The sequence below is a fragment of the Schistocerca serialis genome, chromosome 4 (genome assembly GCF_023864345.2).
Source record: "Schistocerca serialis cubense isolate TAMUIC-IGC-003099 chromosome 4, iqSchSeri2.2, whole genome shotgun sequence".
Taxonomy (NCBI): Eukaryota; Metazoa; Arthropoda; class Insecta; order Orthoptera; family Acrididae; genus Schistocerca; species Schistocerca serialis.
The window spans coordinates 247,440,569-247,455,818 of NC_064641.1; the positions used below are offsets into that span (position 1 = coordinate 247,440,569).

General features: G+C 40.5%; 1 protein-coding gene across 13 annotated transcripts in view; it reads left to right on the forward strand.

The window, feature by feature from the left end:
• Window positions 1-15,250, forward strand: part of LOC126473647 (liprin-beta-1) — a 955,354-nt gene that overhangs the window by 811,180 nt on the left and 128,924 nt on the right. For 3 of the 13 annotated variants that reach the window (XM_050100857.1, XM_050100858.1, XM_050100855.1), the window contains exons 2-6: window positions 5,610-5,756; window positions 5,993-6,660; window positions 7,503-7,682; window positions 10,163-10,378; window positions 10,803-10,925. In XM_050100857.1, the coding sequence (XP_049956814.1) occupies window positions 5,610-5,756; window positions 5,993-6,660; window positions 7,503-7,682; window positions 10,163-10,378; window positions 10,803-10,925 (1,334 nt within the window). Of the gene's footprint in view, window positions 1-2,277; window positions 2,664-4,390; window positions 4,989-5,609; window positions 5,757-5,992; window positions 6,661-7,502; window positions 7,683-10,162; window positions 10,379-10,802; window positions 10,926-15,250 lie in introns of those variants that run through there. The other 10 variants (XM_050100849.1, XM_050100851.1, XM_050100860.1 and 7 more) reach the window with 8 other exon arrangements.

Sequence of the window (15,250 nt, forward strand, 5' to 3'; positions counted from 1 at the left end):
GGGGTTAGTGCACCCGGCACCACTTGTTCTAGAAGGTTCTAGAAGGTTCTAGCACCCCGAACTTTGAGCCCTGAGTAGGCTAGTCACGCGGCAGCATGTGATGCCTACGTGATGAACTAGCCATTCTCCACTGTTTGCTGTGTCCACGGGTTGCCACTAACTGTGTTTGAGCCTCGTGATACTGCATACTCCGCTCTTGTTAGTCGAGTACACATTACACATTACACATGAGATAGTCTGGTCACGTCCGCCTCGCTTGATCTGTAGCAATAATTTTCCAGCCTACAGCCTACATGATTTTAATTCTATCTTCTACTATTCGCGACACCATCTTTTACTATTCGCGACAGCCACACCTTCACCTGCCCATGTTAGGCAAAATTTTTCTGCCTGACTCATGTAGTACTATCACCGTCAGAGGGTGGTACGGGACTACAAGTCCCACCGCCATACCTCCAAAGTGAATTGCAGTGACGCAGTCACTGCCCTGTGGAAAATTACTGCCTCACCAACACAGTTAGACCGCAATAGACCGGTGATGCTGTATTGTAACATATCACCCCGGACTACAAGTCCATTTAAAAAAAAAAAAATATATCGACCGCGGGATTCTTCACTGCTCTTAGGGAATGTGCAGACACTTTTACGTGACAGTCAGAAGTAGAAGGTGTTTTGAAGTTACGGTAGCGTAAGTTGACGATAGAGATGGCGCCTGAACAGTTTCTGTCTGTTCCTTTCTGCTGTTTGTTTTGACTGTCTGTTGTTTGTCTATTTTGTCTATATTGTGAATCCAGTTCAAGCTGAATGTTGGTTTTGCCTAGAAATGAAAGAAGATTATTTACGTGTCGCTTTGACATTTCATGTACTTTCATTTTAACCATATACGCCTAATAACGGTTGTTCCGGTCTTGCACCAGTAAACAAGTCCCCAAGTAACACGCAAGGAAAACAGAACACAGCATTATTTTCTTCACAGCCACAAATACAATTGTTCTTCTAGAAAATTTCCAGATTGAATTACGGAATCAATTTTTTGTTTGTCGCTGCAGTGTCAGGTTCGGTAGTGGCCTACCTAGTGTTTTTATCTGAATTTTTCACTGGGGTCCTGTCGCAAAATGGCGTTTTTTAACCATTCACTTCGTTTGTTCATGTTTATAACTTTCACAGTCAACCGAATTTTCACTTAAAGAAAACACACTGCACAGTGCTATACTTCTTAATTGCCAGGCCTAACAGTGAACTGAAACATGTTTGGACAGAACCTCATTACACGAACGTGACGAACATAAAGAGAAATACTACACTGTTGTTTTGAAAACAGGTGTTCAACACGTGGTGAATACGTTAGTTTTTTGTTCTCCACCAAAGCATGTAGAAACCAACATCCCGGCCTCACAGCGCTTACGAGAGCAGACGCTGTAAATCTGGAGCTGGCTCCAGGTGTTAGAAAACTTCCACAACAGCGCGCGCGGCTTAACGCGCCTCTTCAAATCAGAGCACACATACAAGGAAACAATGTTCTATGTGTAATTCGTATAGCTCTGCTTTTCTCTTTCATACTAGTGAGTCCACGGCACAGCGGTATTACCCCAGCCGCCCCTGGTATGTTTTACTGACCGTAGCGTACTTTCAGTGTGAGGCAAAGCGGATGTTTGGGTGTAGGCCTCCCAGGCCGGGGCGGCATGACGACTGTAAAACAAGAGACAGAAGTCGGGAAAAAGTTGATGGTAGGGTGGGGGGAGGAGAGGATATAAAGGTAGGGGATGGTGGGGACGGGGGGGGGGGGGGGAGGGCAGGCGACGGACAGCGGGAGGCCCTGTGGCGGGCAGCGCGGTGGGCCGCGTCACGCACGTTGTTCCCGTGCGTGTTCAAACCGAGAGGGCAGAGCCGCTAAATATAACCGCACGGAAGCTCTCGTGGCCAGCCGCCGGGTCGACGCTGCTCAGTCGGCATCGGCAAGGCGCTCCGCCGCGTGTCGCACGCCGCCGTTGTCACCTCCATCAGTGCCGATCGCTTGCGTCATCGCCGCCGGCAGCAAGCGACGCCCACGCTCGCGCCGCACCGCCACATTCGAAACGCCTCGACGGACCACTCGCTTTCTTTCCGCTTCCGCGACACCGCTCGAACTGCCTGCTGGCGCAAATGCACGTGTAACGACGCTGGTCCTTGCGTTCGTAAACGACGTGGAGACCAGGTTGCACACTAACCTGGTGCGAAATGCCCCCGCGACGCTCGAGTTAGTCGAGTTAGTTTGGATCTATTTGTGGAGCTAACACCCCCCCCCCCCCCCCCACCACATTTCACTGGAGGAAAAAAAATTGCGCCAGTCCACACCAACTTGGATCTGCGATCTCATAAGAACACCGCACGCTGAGAAACTGGTACGGCGTGCAGAAGACACGAGCACCCGTGTACGGAAATGTCCGAAGGCACAGTGCGCGCGCATTCGGCTGCGCCAGCGATGTTGCTCAACCGCGCTCGGCGCCTCACCGATGTGCATCGACGCTCCTGCGAAGCCAAACACGACCGAGACCACGACCGCCACGGTCCCGATGACGACGACGACGACAGTCTGACAACGAGCAGCGATGACGAAAGCGGCGATCACAGGAAGGCAGAAGGCGACTGGCAGCGACGCAGCACGGGCCCCGCCGCCACCGCAGGTTTCGCACATTCCTCCTCCGCCTCCAGCGCGAGGTCACTTCGCACACCCACCGATTGTTCCACTAGACAGAGCTCGACTCATCTAACTCGCATCACCCCCAACATTCACTAAACCGTTTAAAATATCGAAACGAGGCACTTGTCAAATAGTAGTATTCAGGGGATAAGTATTTTCACTACTCGACGTTCTAGATAGTTATTCAATTACTCTACCATCATTGTATCGAGGATTGTGTGAGAACTCCGAGACTGTTTCGAAACAGATCGATAAGACAGCCACATTTTCGTTAAATTAAAGGTGTATTTTGCTACAACTAGTTTCAAATCGAAGCCCATTTTCAGGTGGCAACATACATATCTTAAGGAAACTTCCTATTTTTCGTATCAAATAAGATGCTCCTTATATATAACGACACCGAGTACAATTTTCGCGCAATGTGCCTTGCTAAACATATCTTTACCATCCACTGTTTTATAATTTCCATCAAAAAAAGTTCTCTAACTTCATGACGAAACTGTAAAATTTGCGTTAAGTGTGGCTGCTGCCCTCTGAAGATAGACGTGGAACAGCAAGTTACGGAAGAACAACCCGTTCATTTAACGAAAAGTTCTAGTACCTCGTCTCATTGGTCTACTCTATTTGTCAACTTAGATATAGAAGTAACGTTCACACTGAAGCTGTTCTCAATAAAACATGTAAATTTCCTATCCAAAGTCTGCTAATACATCACTGCTCCGCTGTATTAGCCTAATTTCCCTGTAAACATAGCCCAACATGGCTGAAACGAAACTGCAGACTACAGCAGCAGAACCTCGACACCACATGAAACCGTCTTTTTTTTCCTTCGAAAAGTCTTGCAAGAAACATTGACTTGCGGTATACCATTTTAGTTTTCTTTTTCACGAACTGTCGATGGTCTTTAAAAATGTACCTCGTTTCAGTATAATTCATTTTAGGTTCAGTATCATCGTAGATTAAAATAAATCTCACAAGTGTTAAATCATACAGGAAAATACTCACCTGCTTTCGTACTATCATATGCCCAAATTTTTGTTTCGATATTCATAACATCTTACGAAATATGGAGAAAGTAATGACGTCACAACTTGGAAGACGAGCATATATAGGCTGTCACGTAGTCATATTGGCGAGAAGAAGCGTACTGATCAAATATTCCTTTCGAAAACACGACTGCGACTTTCAAAAAAGGAATTTCGGTGACAGTGGTAGAAACTCAGCGCACAGTCAATTCAAAGTCGATGTGGTAAAATATCTTTTTCTGTGACTCTTTGAACTTCCCTCCTTCTAACAAAAGAGTACTAGAATCGAAGTAGTGCACTTCGTTAATTACACAAATTGTTGCACATTTAAATAAAAATATTAAATCTCCTATGTTGCAGCGTGTGTGGATTAGAAGACAATCCTAACAGTGTGCTTGGTAGACTAGTCTTTAAAGAGTGGCCGCACACTGCATTTTAAACAACACGTATTTCACAGATTATGTAAGAGGAAAAAGCTAGTGCTACCTCTCCCACTGCTGTAACATTTATTGATGAACGTTAGAAGAAGAACAATGATACGTCGTACAGATTGGTTGCAACTAGTTAGAAACCAGATAATTGATTTAATTATTCTGCACATTATTATTGGAACTGGTTTTTTATTTCGTATTCCTCTTCATCCGAAAAATCGACATAAAGTTTTGTTTGTTGTCGGAAATGAATCGTCCACGTATTAGCCCCCAATAATTATCTCTTGATATTATTAGTTTTTTAAGTTTTCATTAGACACTGTCGTGCCTCACCTATCTTTCCAGGAGTACTGTTGAGTGCTTGTTGCACACTCGGCTCACATCGTTGAACATAGTAGCAACATTGACGTTGTGGGAATTTGTCTTACAAATTAGTGTTTATAATTGGAAAATAGAAGTGTCAAGGCAGGTTTGTCCGCTGGCGCTGAACACATTACTTCTCGTACATTTTTGTTACGTGCTGATCACGATGTTCACTGTGTGAAGTCTCTAAGCAAAATACGTCGCAGATCTTTTATTTATTTTACACAACGATTGTTTTTGTTAAGAAGTGGCCCATTATTTTTGAAGCTATTCCGTTAACGAAGCATAGATGCTTTTAATCTTTGGCTGAGACAGCCAGGAACTTAACTGGATCCCTGCCAATATGATAGTTTAAGAAGCTCTCTCGAACAGTTCTGTCTTGTTTGTAAGTGCACTGATAGTCGTTGCTGGTCAGGACGATGAAGAAGCGTGCATTACCAAAAGGAGGGCTTCATCCAGCCATTTGTGCATTTATGTATACAAAAATGGGTTTGTACCACACCTTTGGTTTTCTGCATCTGACCATTCCAGTGATTCCATCGTATTTAAGACATATTCCCATGAAGAATAAGAGAGACATTTGTATCTAAATTTGGAATTTGACAGTTGTTGCAATTGTGTTACTCACTTGCACCACGCTACGTTGTTGATTGTGCATTTGGGGGGGGGGGGGGGGGCGACATCAGTTCACCCACAGTTTGATGACTGCACCATGTAAACAAAATTTGGTGTTATTTCCCATTATATCGAAAAATGTGTTAAATATATTTAATTGCCCTCGTTTCTCTCCCTTTCTATGCTCGAAAGTGTGCCACAGTTCCTAATTTACAGTCTACTGCCGTAATTAAAGTACTTTCTGCTTGAAATGTTATATGTAAGGTGTGTGTAATAATTATTTATTTCGGCGTCAGAAATTATTCAACTCTGAACCACATGCAATTGTTGAAGAGATTAGAATTCCCTGTACCATTGGAAGTAGACCTGTACAACAGTTTTATTAATTATCATGAAAACTATTTCAGAAGTGGTAGGATGTTAGGAAAATGCCAGTAATTTAGTAATAGTAAGAGATTATTTGAAAACGTACTTAGTGGTTTCTGATGCTACCAGGTGGCGATGACTCAAGCCCAGACGATGAGTCTACACTCAAGTGTGGAGCTGGACAGTCACATTCAGACTCTTCCCATTCCAGCTCGTCCTCAGAACTTTCATCCTCATGCTCTTCTGACGAAGACAAACAGAAGCAGTCCCACCAAGGTGGGCCATTTAACTCATGTGTGGAATACAAAATCATTCCTTGCTTGTAAAAGTACATTGAAAATAAAGAGTTAAATTGGCTATAACCTCTTTTTGAGAAGATATGCTGTACTTGTACTTATTTGTTTCACATTTTCATTGTAATCTTCTCTCCTGAATGTCACAGAACTACCATTTGATAGTTATGAAATGTAGTAAATAAATTAATCTGATGGGTTACTTCTTGGGTTTGTCAGATCAAAACGCAAAGGGCTGCAGAGAGAACTTTCACTGGATTAAGAATTCTTCAGTACCTGTAACGAGAGAAACTGAAGACAGTTGTCTTTTACAAAGTAAGGAAGCAGAAAATGAGGAGAACCACAGTTTCAGCTACATCCAGATAGAACCATGTCGAGGTGTACAGAATGAAGAAAGTGATTTTCGAACCCTGGAATCACCTGTACACAGAGGCAAGGACATTACTAGCACTCCAGACTTCAGTAGCGTGAATGGTCCTACACACAAACCGCCACTGCGAGGTTCGGCACAGAAACCGCCGCCCCCATCAGCCTCCCCCTCCGATAAAGGTGGCAGCCTTGACCGCCGACGCAAACGTTGTGATCGATCTACCCGTGATTCCAAGTGCCGGTCATCTGCAGCTCTCCGATACCGATCCCCCTCACCACAACAACGTCTACCAGCTTGCCACGGATCTGTGCACCATGGTTCTTGGTGTGACCTGTCAAGTTCACACTGCCACCTTCACAACAGTCACGGATGTAGCTGTGCTCATGGCATGCCTACACCTCAGATATGCCCATGCCGCAGTTTTTGTGCTTGTCATCTGTGTTCTGGCAGTCAGCCTGATCTGTATGGAGCTGTCCATGGGTGCTGGCATGGTAGCCGGTCAACACTTACCAGCAAGGTTAGGAGATTACGGTGCTCCATTTGTTTCCAAGTTGTGTTAAGTGTTTACAGTGGTCTAGATGGCTCACACTTTTGTGGACATAGAGTTAAACACTACCTTTTCTAACATTCATTCCTTCAGTTTCCACTGTCTCCTATTTCATGTCGTCCTGGTATTAATAACATTATGTTCCAGAATTATACTTCTATTCATTCTAACCTGGCATGGTGATGCATGCTGTAAATTATCCTTACCTTTTTTGTATTTAAGTGTTTTAAAAACTGACATACATACAAATACTGTAATCAGCATCCCTTGTTTTGTTGTATATTGTGAAGCAAAGTGAGCATGCATAAAGAATTTGTTTGTGTCTACAGTAAATGCATTACAAATACTTCTTAAAAACCCCTCTCTCTCTCTCTCTCTCTCTCTCTCTCTCTCTCTCTCTCTCTCTCTCTCTCTCTCTCTCTCTCTCTCTTCCCCCCCTCCCCTTCCCTCCCTCCACCCCCCCCCCCACCACCACACACACACACACACTCAACATAAATCACCTGTGTGATAATAATTCATTACATTTACTCATAATGACATATCCTATATTTTCACTTTAATAAGCTATACCTTCTAAATTACATGTCAGCATCAAATGTAGAAGACTATCAACAATACATTTAGTACTATATCATCAAATTTCCATGGTCTCACAGTCTGGAAACATAACATTTAATATCTCTAAATATATATCAGAAGTCAACAAAAATTAACATTGTATTTTATTGTCTCTGTTTCATTTTTACTTTTAGCTAGACCATCAAACAATAAAGTAAACATCTCATTAAAAAATATCTTATTATTGACAGCCCCCAGGAGAAGGAGAAGAGAGAATTCGAAAACTGGAAGCAGACAAGGAGTCGCTGCAGTTACAAGTGAGTGTTCTGACGGAGCAGATAGAAGCCCAGGGTGACAAGATAGCAGATTTGGAGAAGACATTGGATGAAAAACGGAAGCAGTTGGATAACAGCGAGAATCTTTTACAAAGGGTAAGGCAGAAAAAAAACTGTATCTTACTTTATGATATAGGCTAGTGTTGTCAGTCCTCTGCAGTATTTGTAGGTATCTCTGTTGGGTAAGTAACAGGAATTCCCTTCTCTGCTTAAGTTGTGTATGGTTTTTGAAAGCAAATGAGGTTCTCTATCCTTCATAACTGGCTGAATAACCTTCTCAAGTGACTAAAAATCTGTGTTGGACATCATTAGTGGGAGTCACCTAAAAAATCATTGTGCTGTCCAAAGCAATATTTGAATTGATGAGTTCTTTACTGTTTTGAAATGTATAAATGCAGAATTTTTACACACAAAGGTATTTGTACAATAACCTTTAGATTTTCAGCAATATTTACACTTTTTCAAAATGTCTTGCTATAATCATTAGGCAATTGTGTATTTAATGCCATGGTGTCAGACAGCCACTTGATTTAATAATTAGTTACTTTCATACCTGGGATTTTCAGCATACGTAACCTCATTTGGTGTTTTGTAGCATATATTTGCAACCCATATGTTGGTTTGGCTTCTCATAAATAATCTTCGGATATGACTACAAATGTGGTATGGCTATCTGTATTACTGAGCCACCCCTCAGCAGAAAGGCTCATGGATGTACATACAATAACAAAACTTTAGTTTTGTGTTTAAGGAACATGCAGTGATCTATGTACAGAGTGACTCACTTCTCTCACTTCGTGACCATAATAAAGTAGATTTGACTGAAATGGTACCACTGAATTTGAGAAAATAAATAGAAAGGAAGGTGCCTGATTGTTGGAAATCAGCTCTCCCACATAAGAAATGCTCTAGAATTGATGTTGATAATTAAAAAGGTGTCTTGCTTTTATCTATAGCAGAAGATTATTTCCAAAACCATATTGAAACATAGAAAGGAGGGGGTCATGTTCTGAGCAGATGCTTCATATCAAGAAATTAACTGAACTAGCAAAACTAAGGAAAGAGACTTAAATTTTTTAGACATCAAGAAAGTGTATGGTCTTTCAAACATGCAGTCATATTAGTATTGTGAGAGGAAGCATTCCACAGTAGATAGATTGTGCGTGACCAGTAATGAAGCAAATTGCTGTTATTTTGATGATGACAAGGATAGTATCCAGTAGTAAAGGTGGAGATGCCTCTTTATTAAGAATGTGATTATTGGTAAGACAGATAGGAACTTTCGAACAGAGGACTGCAGGTTATATTTACAGGGAAAAGGCAATCAAAAGAGGGCCTAAATACAACAATGATAAGAATTAAAATTATATGCACATATTGGAGAAAATGCGTAGTACAAGACTATGTTTATTTATTAATTGAAAGTTAAGGAATGCTACTGTGTATTAGCAGCTGCTTGGGTTGGCAGTCACGTGTATGAGATGTGCTTGCTTGTGTGTATGAATGGTGTGCGCTTCTCAGTTTCACTTTTGCTGAGGAAGGCTGTGGCTCATAAATTTGTGTAAGTGTCTTAATTGTGCCTGTCTGAAGCATAATGTGTTTTCTTTACAGTAGAACATTGCACAGAGAATTGGAAAACAAGTGTGCTACAGGATATTTTATTTTAGTATATAAGCTTATTTTGGCTTTATCGCCTTCATCAATACATGTCCTGACATTGTAGACAGACATATGTCAACCTTGACTAAATCATAATTGCTGTGTGTAGGTGTTGGTTGCAATATTATTTTCAGCAACAATTTAAATTTGTTTGAGAATTTGCTGTTGCACTTATATAATAACATGTTTCTTACTATCTGACAGTTGTAGAAATTAAAGTTTGACGGCTGGTTGTTTTCTGTTTTCCAATTCTCTGCATAATGTCCTACTGTGACAGTGTGTGCTGCAATTTCTACAGTAAAGAAAATGTCTTCTTCACAGTAAGTAGCAATCTGTTTTTTCCTACATTGTTGATATTCCTACGTGGACTTACCATTGTTTGATTTTGTGTATTAGTATGTCATTTAATACTAAGAATCTGTATCCACAGTGGTAAAATCTTACAAGGGACTGCAAAATTAGAGATTAAATTGAGCATGATACACTTACTACATATTGTAATTTTAATATTTAATGCTGTATTTTAATATTTAATGCTGTATTTCCCCAATCACTCAAAAATGTATGCTTAGGCTTTTTCTTCACCATGTGTTAAGGATTTATTCGATGATACGTGTGTTCAGAGTATGAAAAGAATGGCTGCGTACAAGTATCTGTTTAAGTTTTTAATCTAATAATTTTAATAATTTAATAATATATTTAAATTATCCTTTATGGTTTCATTTCTTGTCCTGATAGCTGGGTGTTCAATTTATTCTTTATGGTTTCCCTTCTTATTGTGATAGCTGGGTGTTCGTTTTCTTCTTTCTTTTATTTTATATTTCACTCATCCAAACCCCAGAATTTACTTTTCTTGTTTCATATAGTAATACGATTTTCTTGTTTCGTATAGTAATACGATTACTTTTACTGTGTAGGAAATGTTGACAAGGTCATCCCTGGAAACTCAGAAACTTGAATTAATGTCCACTATATCAGATCTCAAGTTACAAATGGCAGCTCTTGAACGAGAAAACATAGATTTACGAGAGCGACTATCGGAAGAAAGGCGTCGAAACAAACCACCTCTTGCACCAAGGGCTGCTGCTCATGCCACTTCCACACCCATTGGTTCACCAGCAGCGAATATGCAAGTAGGTATACATACCTCTCAATGAGGAGCAGTATTAGTTGATAAATGTTAATGCACTTACATCTTTTATTAGTGCTAAGTTTTGTTTGGCAGCAGAATTAAGTTTAATATAATGCATTGTTTCATTTGTAGAATCATTCTCACAGCTGTTTGTTTTGTTGTACAACTAAATAGATAACATTTCATAATACAGCAATGTGACAAATTTTATTTGCAGTGATGCATGACTTCTTTTCAGTTTTAGTTAGAGCTTCTGTTAAGAAACAGTACTTTTAGAATTTTTATGTTGGTAAATTGTGCAAAAAATGATGCAGGAAGTACTTTGTACTAATCTAAATTGTGGAAACTTGTACAAGCTTGGTAATGTGTAACCAGAATTAAGTTTTGCTAATTGAACTGAAATGGAATGCAATACCGTTTTACAGCAGATACTAGTTGGGGCATCACCTTCACCAAGTCCAGTTTCGTCCATGTCTGATGGCAGTCCACGTCGCATAGGAAGTCAGTCAAATAGCGGAGAAGACTACAAGGATATACCCCCTCCTAGAGTAAGCATATCTCTTCCATGCCTGTTATTATACCTCCAGCAACACCAATGAATTTCATCTGAAGGGCTCATCTTCTTTATTTATGCTTAAATACTTCCAGTAAATAAAACTATTCTTCTCTGGCTGTTTAATTTCTTTTGTCATGATGGGGGTGATTGTTTGACAGTGTTTTTTCATGGCTCTCCTAGGAATGGTGGCAGTTAGTTTCGTTTCCTACTCACTTTCAAGAAATGTGTACCTCATGATTGTAGTGAAAAACAAATAGTTAGTGGAATGTTTAGGTTCTGGAAGTAGATTCATGACAGAGATTCAGCTACATCTCCTTTGATCTTTATTGGAAGAGATTACTATTAAGTACACATGTAACTTTATGAGAACCCAAGGTTAGTTTGTGGAATTATATGCGATAATGTTCTGTATCAGAAAAATATTCCTCTTACACATTTTAAAAGTGGAGGTGGTCTGTGAAGCGCGAGTCTTCTTGAAACCTATCAAAGCTTGATAGGATAAAGTAGGTAGCACTTCGATGACTTTATAATGCAGAAGTTTGTTATTTTAGTTGTGATACTTTTGTTAGAGAAAAGAATTTCTCTAAACGTTACAAACTGCTCTGAGTGTAGCACACAGAGAGATTTTCCCCACTTTCTGTTCATTAAAGGAACAGAAAAATGAGAAATTAACGACATAATTTTTTGTGTACTGCAAACTTTGCAATACGTGTCTGCTGGTATTGGTGTGGTACAAAATGATTCTGGAACACCTGTCTTACTACAGAGCAGTCTCCTTTATTTTGTAAAGGAAATGGTGAACCGCAGTGGAAGATGTTTGCACTTTTTTGGGAAAAATTTTACCATCTTGGCTTGAAATCAGCTGACAAAAAAGCAGAAGACAGAAACAATTACTGTATGTCAGTAATGACTGCAACAGTATCATGAAGAGCAGGTTACATCTCTCTCCCAATGATCACTGAAGATGAAATCTAGTGCCACCATTAATTCTGTAGTCCAAATTAATAAGAATAGCTAACAGTGGCAATAGTGTCAACAAAAGGAAGTGACAGGAGGTGGTGGAGAGGACACAAGGCTCAAGTTCTGGGGGAAGTCAATGACACACTATTGGGGCAGTAATTTTTTTCAGTTATTGGGCTACAATCAGTACTCTCTCCTGTGTTCTGAAGTAACATTGGGCAAACTGATGTGCGTGCAGGAACACTAACGGCAATAGGTAACTCTTCAAGATATCTCCCTACATGCTAAATAAATATACCTGTGCAACCAATAAATTGTAAGCTACAACAGTTGTTTTACACATCAGTTTTTGCTGTATCATAATTTCTGTATCCCCTGAGAACTCTGCAACAGTCCAGGAAACTGCCTTACAAAAAGTGTGAAGTACCCAGAAGAGCAGGAGGAAATGAAATGGAACTTAACAGGTCGAGAGAATATGTGATGTTATTAAAGTGATACAAAATCAAATCAGATTTACAAAGAAGTTGGCAGTATGCACCCACTTAGGTGAGCTAGTCTACAACTGTTGGTAACTGGTCCTTGATATCCTGTACAATGGTGCCGAGGCAGAGTCCAAGATGGTTATGCTATGTATGGACAAGCATTATGCTGGTGAAAAATGGCACAGTGATACTGTTGCATGAGATGTAATACATGAGAAAGCAGATGTCCGTGAGGTATACTGCAAGAGCTCCCTCAGTCGCTATCAGCCACGCCCTGAAGTCTTACCTGATGGTTTCCCACACCATGATGCCAGGACTAACACTCTGTGCCTCCAAGGCATTGGACCTTGTCTTGTGGACATTTCACTTTTTTATGAGGCAGTGTGTATGGAGGGAAATTCTAGTGCGCATCACTTCAGAAGGTAGTGTAGCTGTGGAGGATTCTGTGCATCAAACCCTGCTGACCAAAAGCAGGCAATGAAATTTAATCTCTCTCTGGACACATTGCTGGATGTAGATAACTGCTGTCCTCTAGACTATTACATGGCCATATTTCAGTGACAATACAAATCCAACAACAATTTATAAAGCTTTGCAACACAGAGCATGACAACTTGAAACAAGAGTATCTACTTACGAGCAATTTAAAAAGGAACAAACAGATTCTGGGATTACCTTCACACAAACCTGAAAATAGTTAATTCTTGTGCTTTAGGAATTTTCAAAGATTATTTAATCTGAATAAAGTTGGAAATGATAAGGCTATATGTATAGTTTCTGAAGACTGGAAGAGTCACTTCAAATCTTTATCAGAAGAGATGCAGGATATAGGAGATTATTATAAGATGACAATGGAGTGACAACTGGGATTAAAATTTCAGGGTACTACTAATAATGAGCAACAAGACAAAATTTAAAGCAAAGAAGTGAATCAAAGATGACAGCTTAACTAAAAGCAAAAAAAAAAGACTGCAATAGAAAAGCCTTTAAAGCCTTTGAAGAATACAAACATATAGAAATGCTCAGCATCATGGGGAATGCTATAGCATGTATACAAGAGGTTGAATATTCAAGTCCTTGCTCGCCTGCCCCCTCCCATCCCCTCTCAGCTATGCGCACGTGCCCACACACACACACACACACACACACACACACACACACACACACACACATGGTGCAACTATATCCTCCTGACACCATGGTCATAGGGATGTGGTGTGAGAGCAAACCCAAGTATTGACACACAGGGGGACACTGTCATAGATGGATTTTAGTGGGCATTGGGAGATAGTAGGAGACCACTGAGAAAACTGTGTGGATAAGGGTCCATAAATATGCATAACTACAGAGGAGCATAAAAGAGAAAGAGGAGTTATTGGTGTCAGTAATGTGGAGGCAGGAAATAGGGTGGGAATGTGCAGAGTTACTTGAAAACAGTTTTCTGGGCCAAAAGATGTTTTAGAGGGACAGTTGCCATCTATGCAGTTTAGAGAAGCTGATGTCAGCATTAAATATCTATATAATATGGGTTGTAAATCACCTCTTGAAATTAACTATTTTGAGTTGAGAAACTAGGTGTGCCATGTGATGCAGTAACCCTTGCCAACTATTTGGCAATGTTCATTCTTACCAATGGACTAATGGTCATTGCACTTGCTCTTGTAAAATACTATCCACTTGTTACAGGAAAGATGATGTATGACATGTATTTCAGACATGGTTCTGAGTCATGTAATAGGGTACACCATTGACTGGATTTGAATAGGGACTCCCTTCCCTTTGCTTCCTCAGTCTTAGCTTGTGCTCAGTCCCAAATAGTTTCATTCATGTCAGGCTTTTAAACCCTACCCTCTCCTCCTCCTCCTACTCCTCCTCCTCCTTTTGCAGTGGGTTGCGCTATATGCTGCATTGGATAGATATTGAAGCTGAATCTTGCACTCAAGAATGTCCCTTGTGGCCTGGGATTGTAGGAGGACTTACTCAACGAGAGCTCAGGATATTCATATTGAGGTTGAAGCTCTTGTGTCCATGTCTGCTTACAAATAATCTCTCTCTCTCTCTCTCTCTCTCTCTCTCTCTCTCTCTCTCTCTCTCTCTCTCTTTTTTTTTTTTTTGGGACCTGCCTTGAGCAAAAGACATTTTTTCATTTTTTAACTGGTTTCACTGAAGTTAGTCCATCATCAGTGGGTTTTTCTTTTCTTTTCTATTGAACAACAAGGAAAATGCTCTTTACTACCTGTACATATATAAATTCGAGTTTTTAAGGAAATATTCATGAATTTGAGAATAGGCAAGGTTTTTTTTTTATATATGCCTTGTTACCAAATGCTGTGATTTTTATTTTTTTAATTACAGAGGCAGCTTCCCCTTAATGCACCAATGTCCTCAGAACCGAATGTGTCTGTGGTGGATGATGATAGCTGTTAGCATGCAATATTGTTAAGTGCGGGCATGTTTCCAGGAAACACTGTGGCTGAGACACCCCATTTGTTTTAAAGTGGATGAGGATGTCGAGGAAAGGCGCAGTGCACCATCAGTCTCAACCTCAGTCGAGAGCTTGATATTATTGTGGATATTGTTGATGTAGTCCAAAATTTCTCCCAGCTTTTTGTATCCATGAGACCAATCAAGAAACGTGTTATTGACATCGTGATAAAAGCAACTAGGCTTTGTAGGAGCCATGCCCAAGGCGATGTCCTCAAAGTGCTGGTTGGCTATAATTGGAGCTAACAGGCTTTCCATCACGGTGCTGTCCATCTGATTAAAATATTTTCCTTCATACAAAAAATACGAGGACATCAGAGTGTGCTTAAATAAATTCACAACGGTAGTGTCAAATGACTGGGAGAGCAGATCTGGGGAATATTGGATGGGA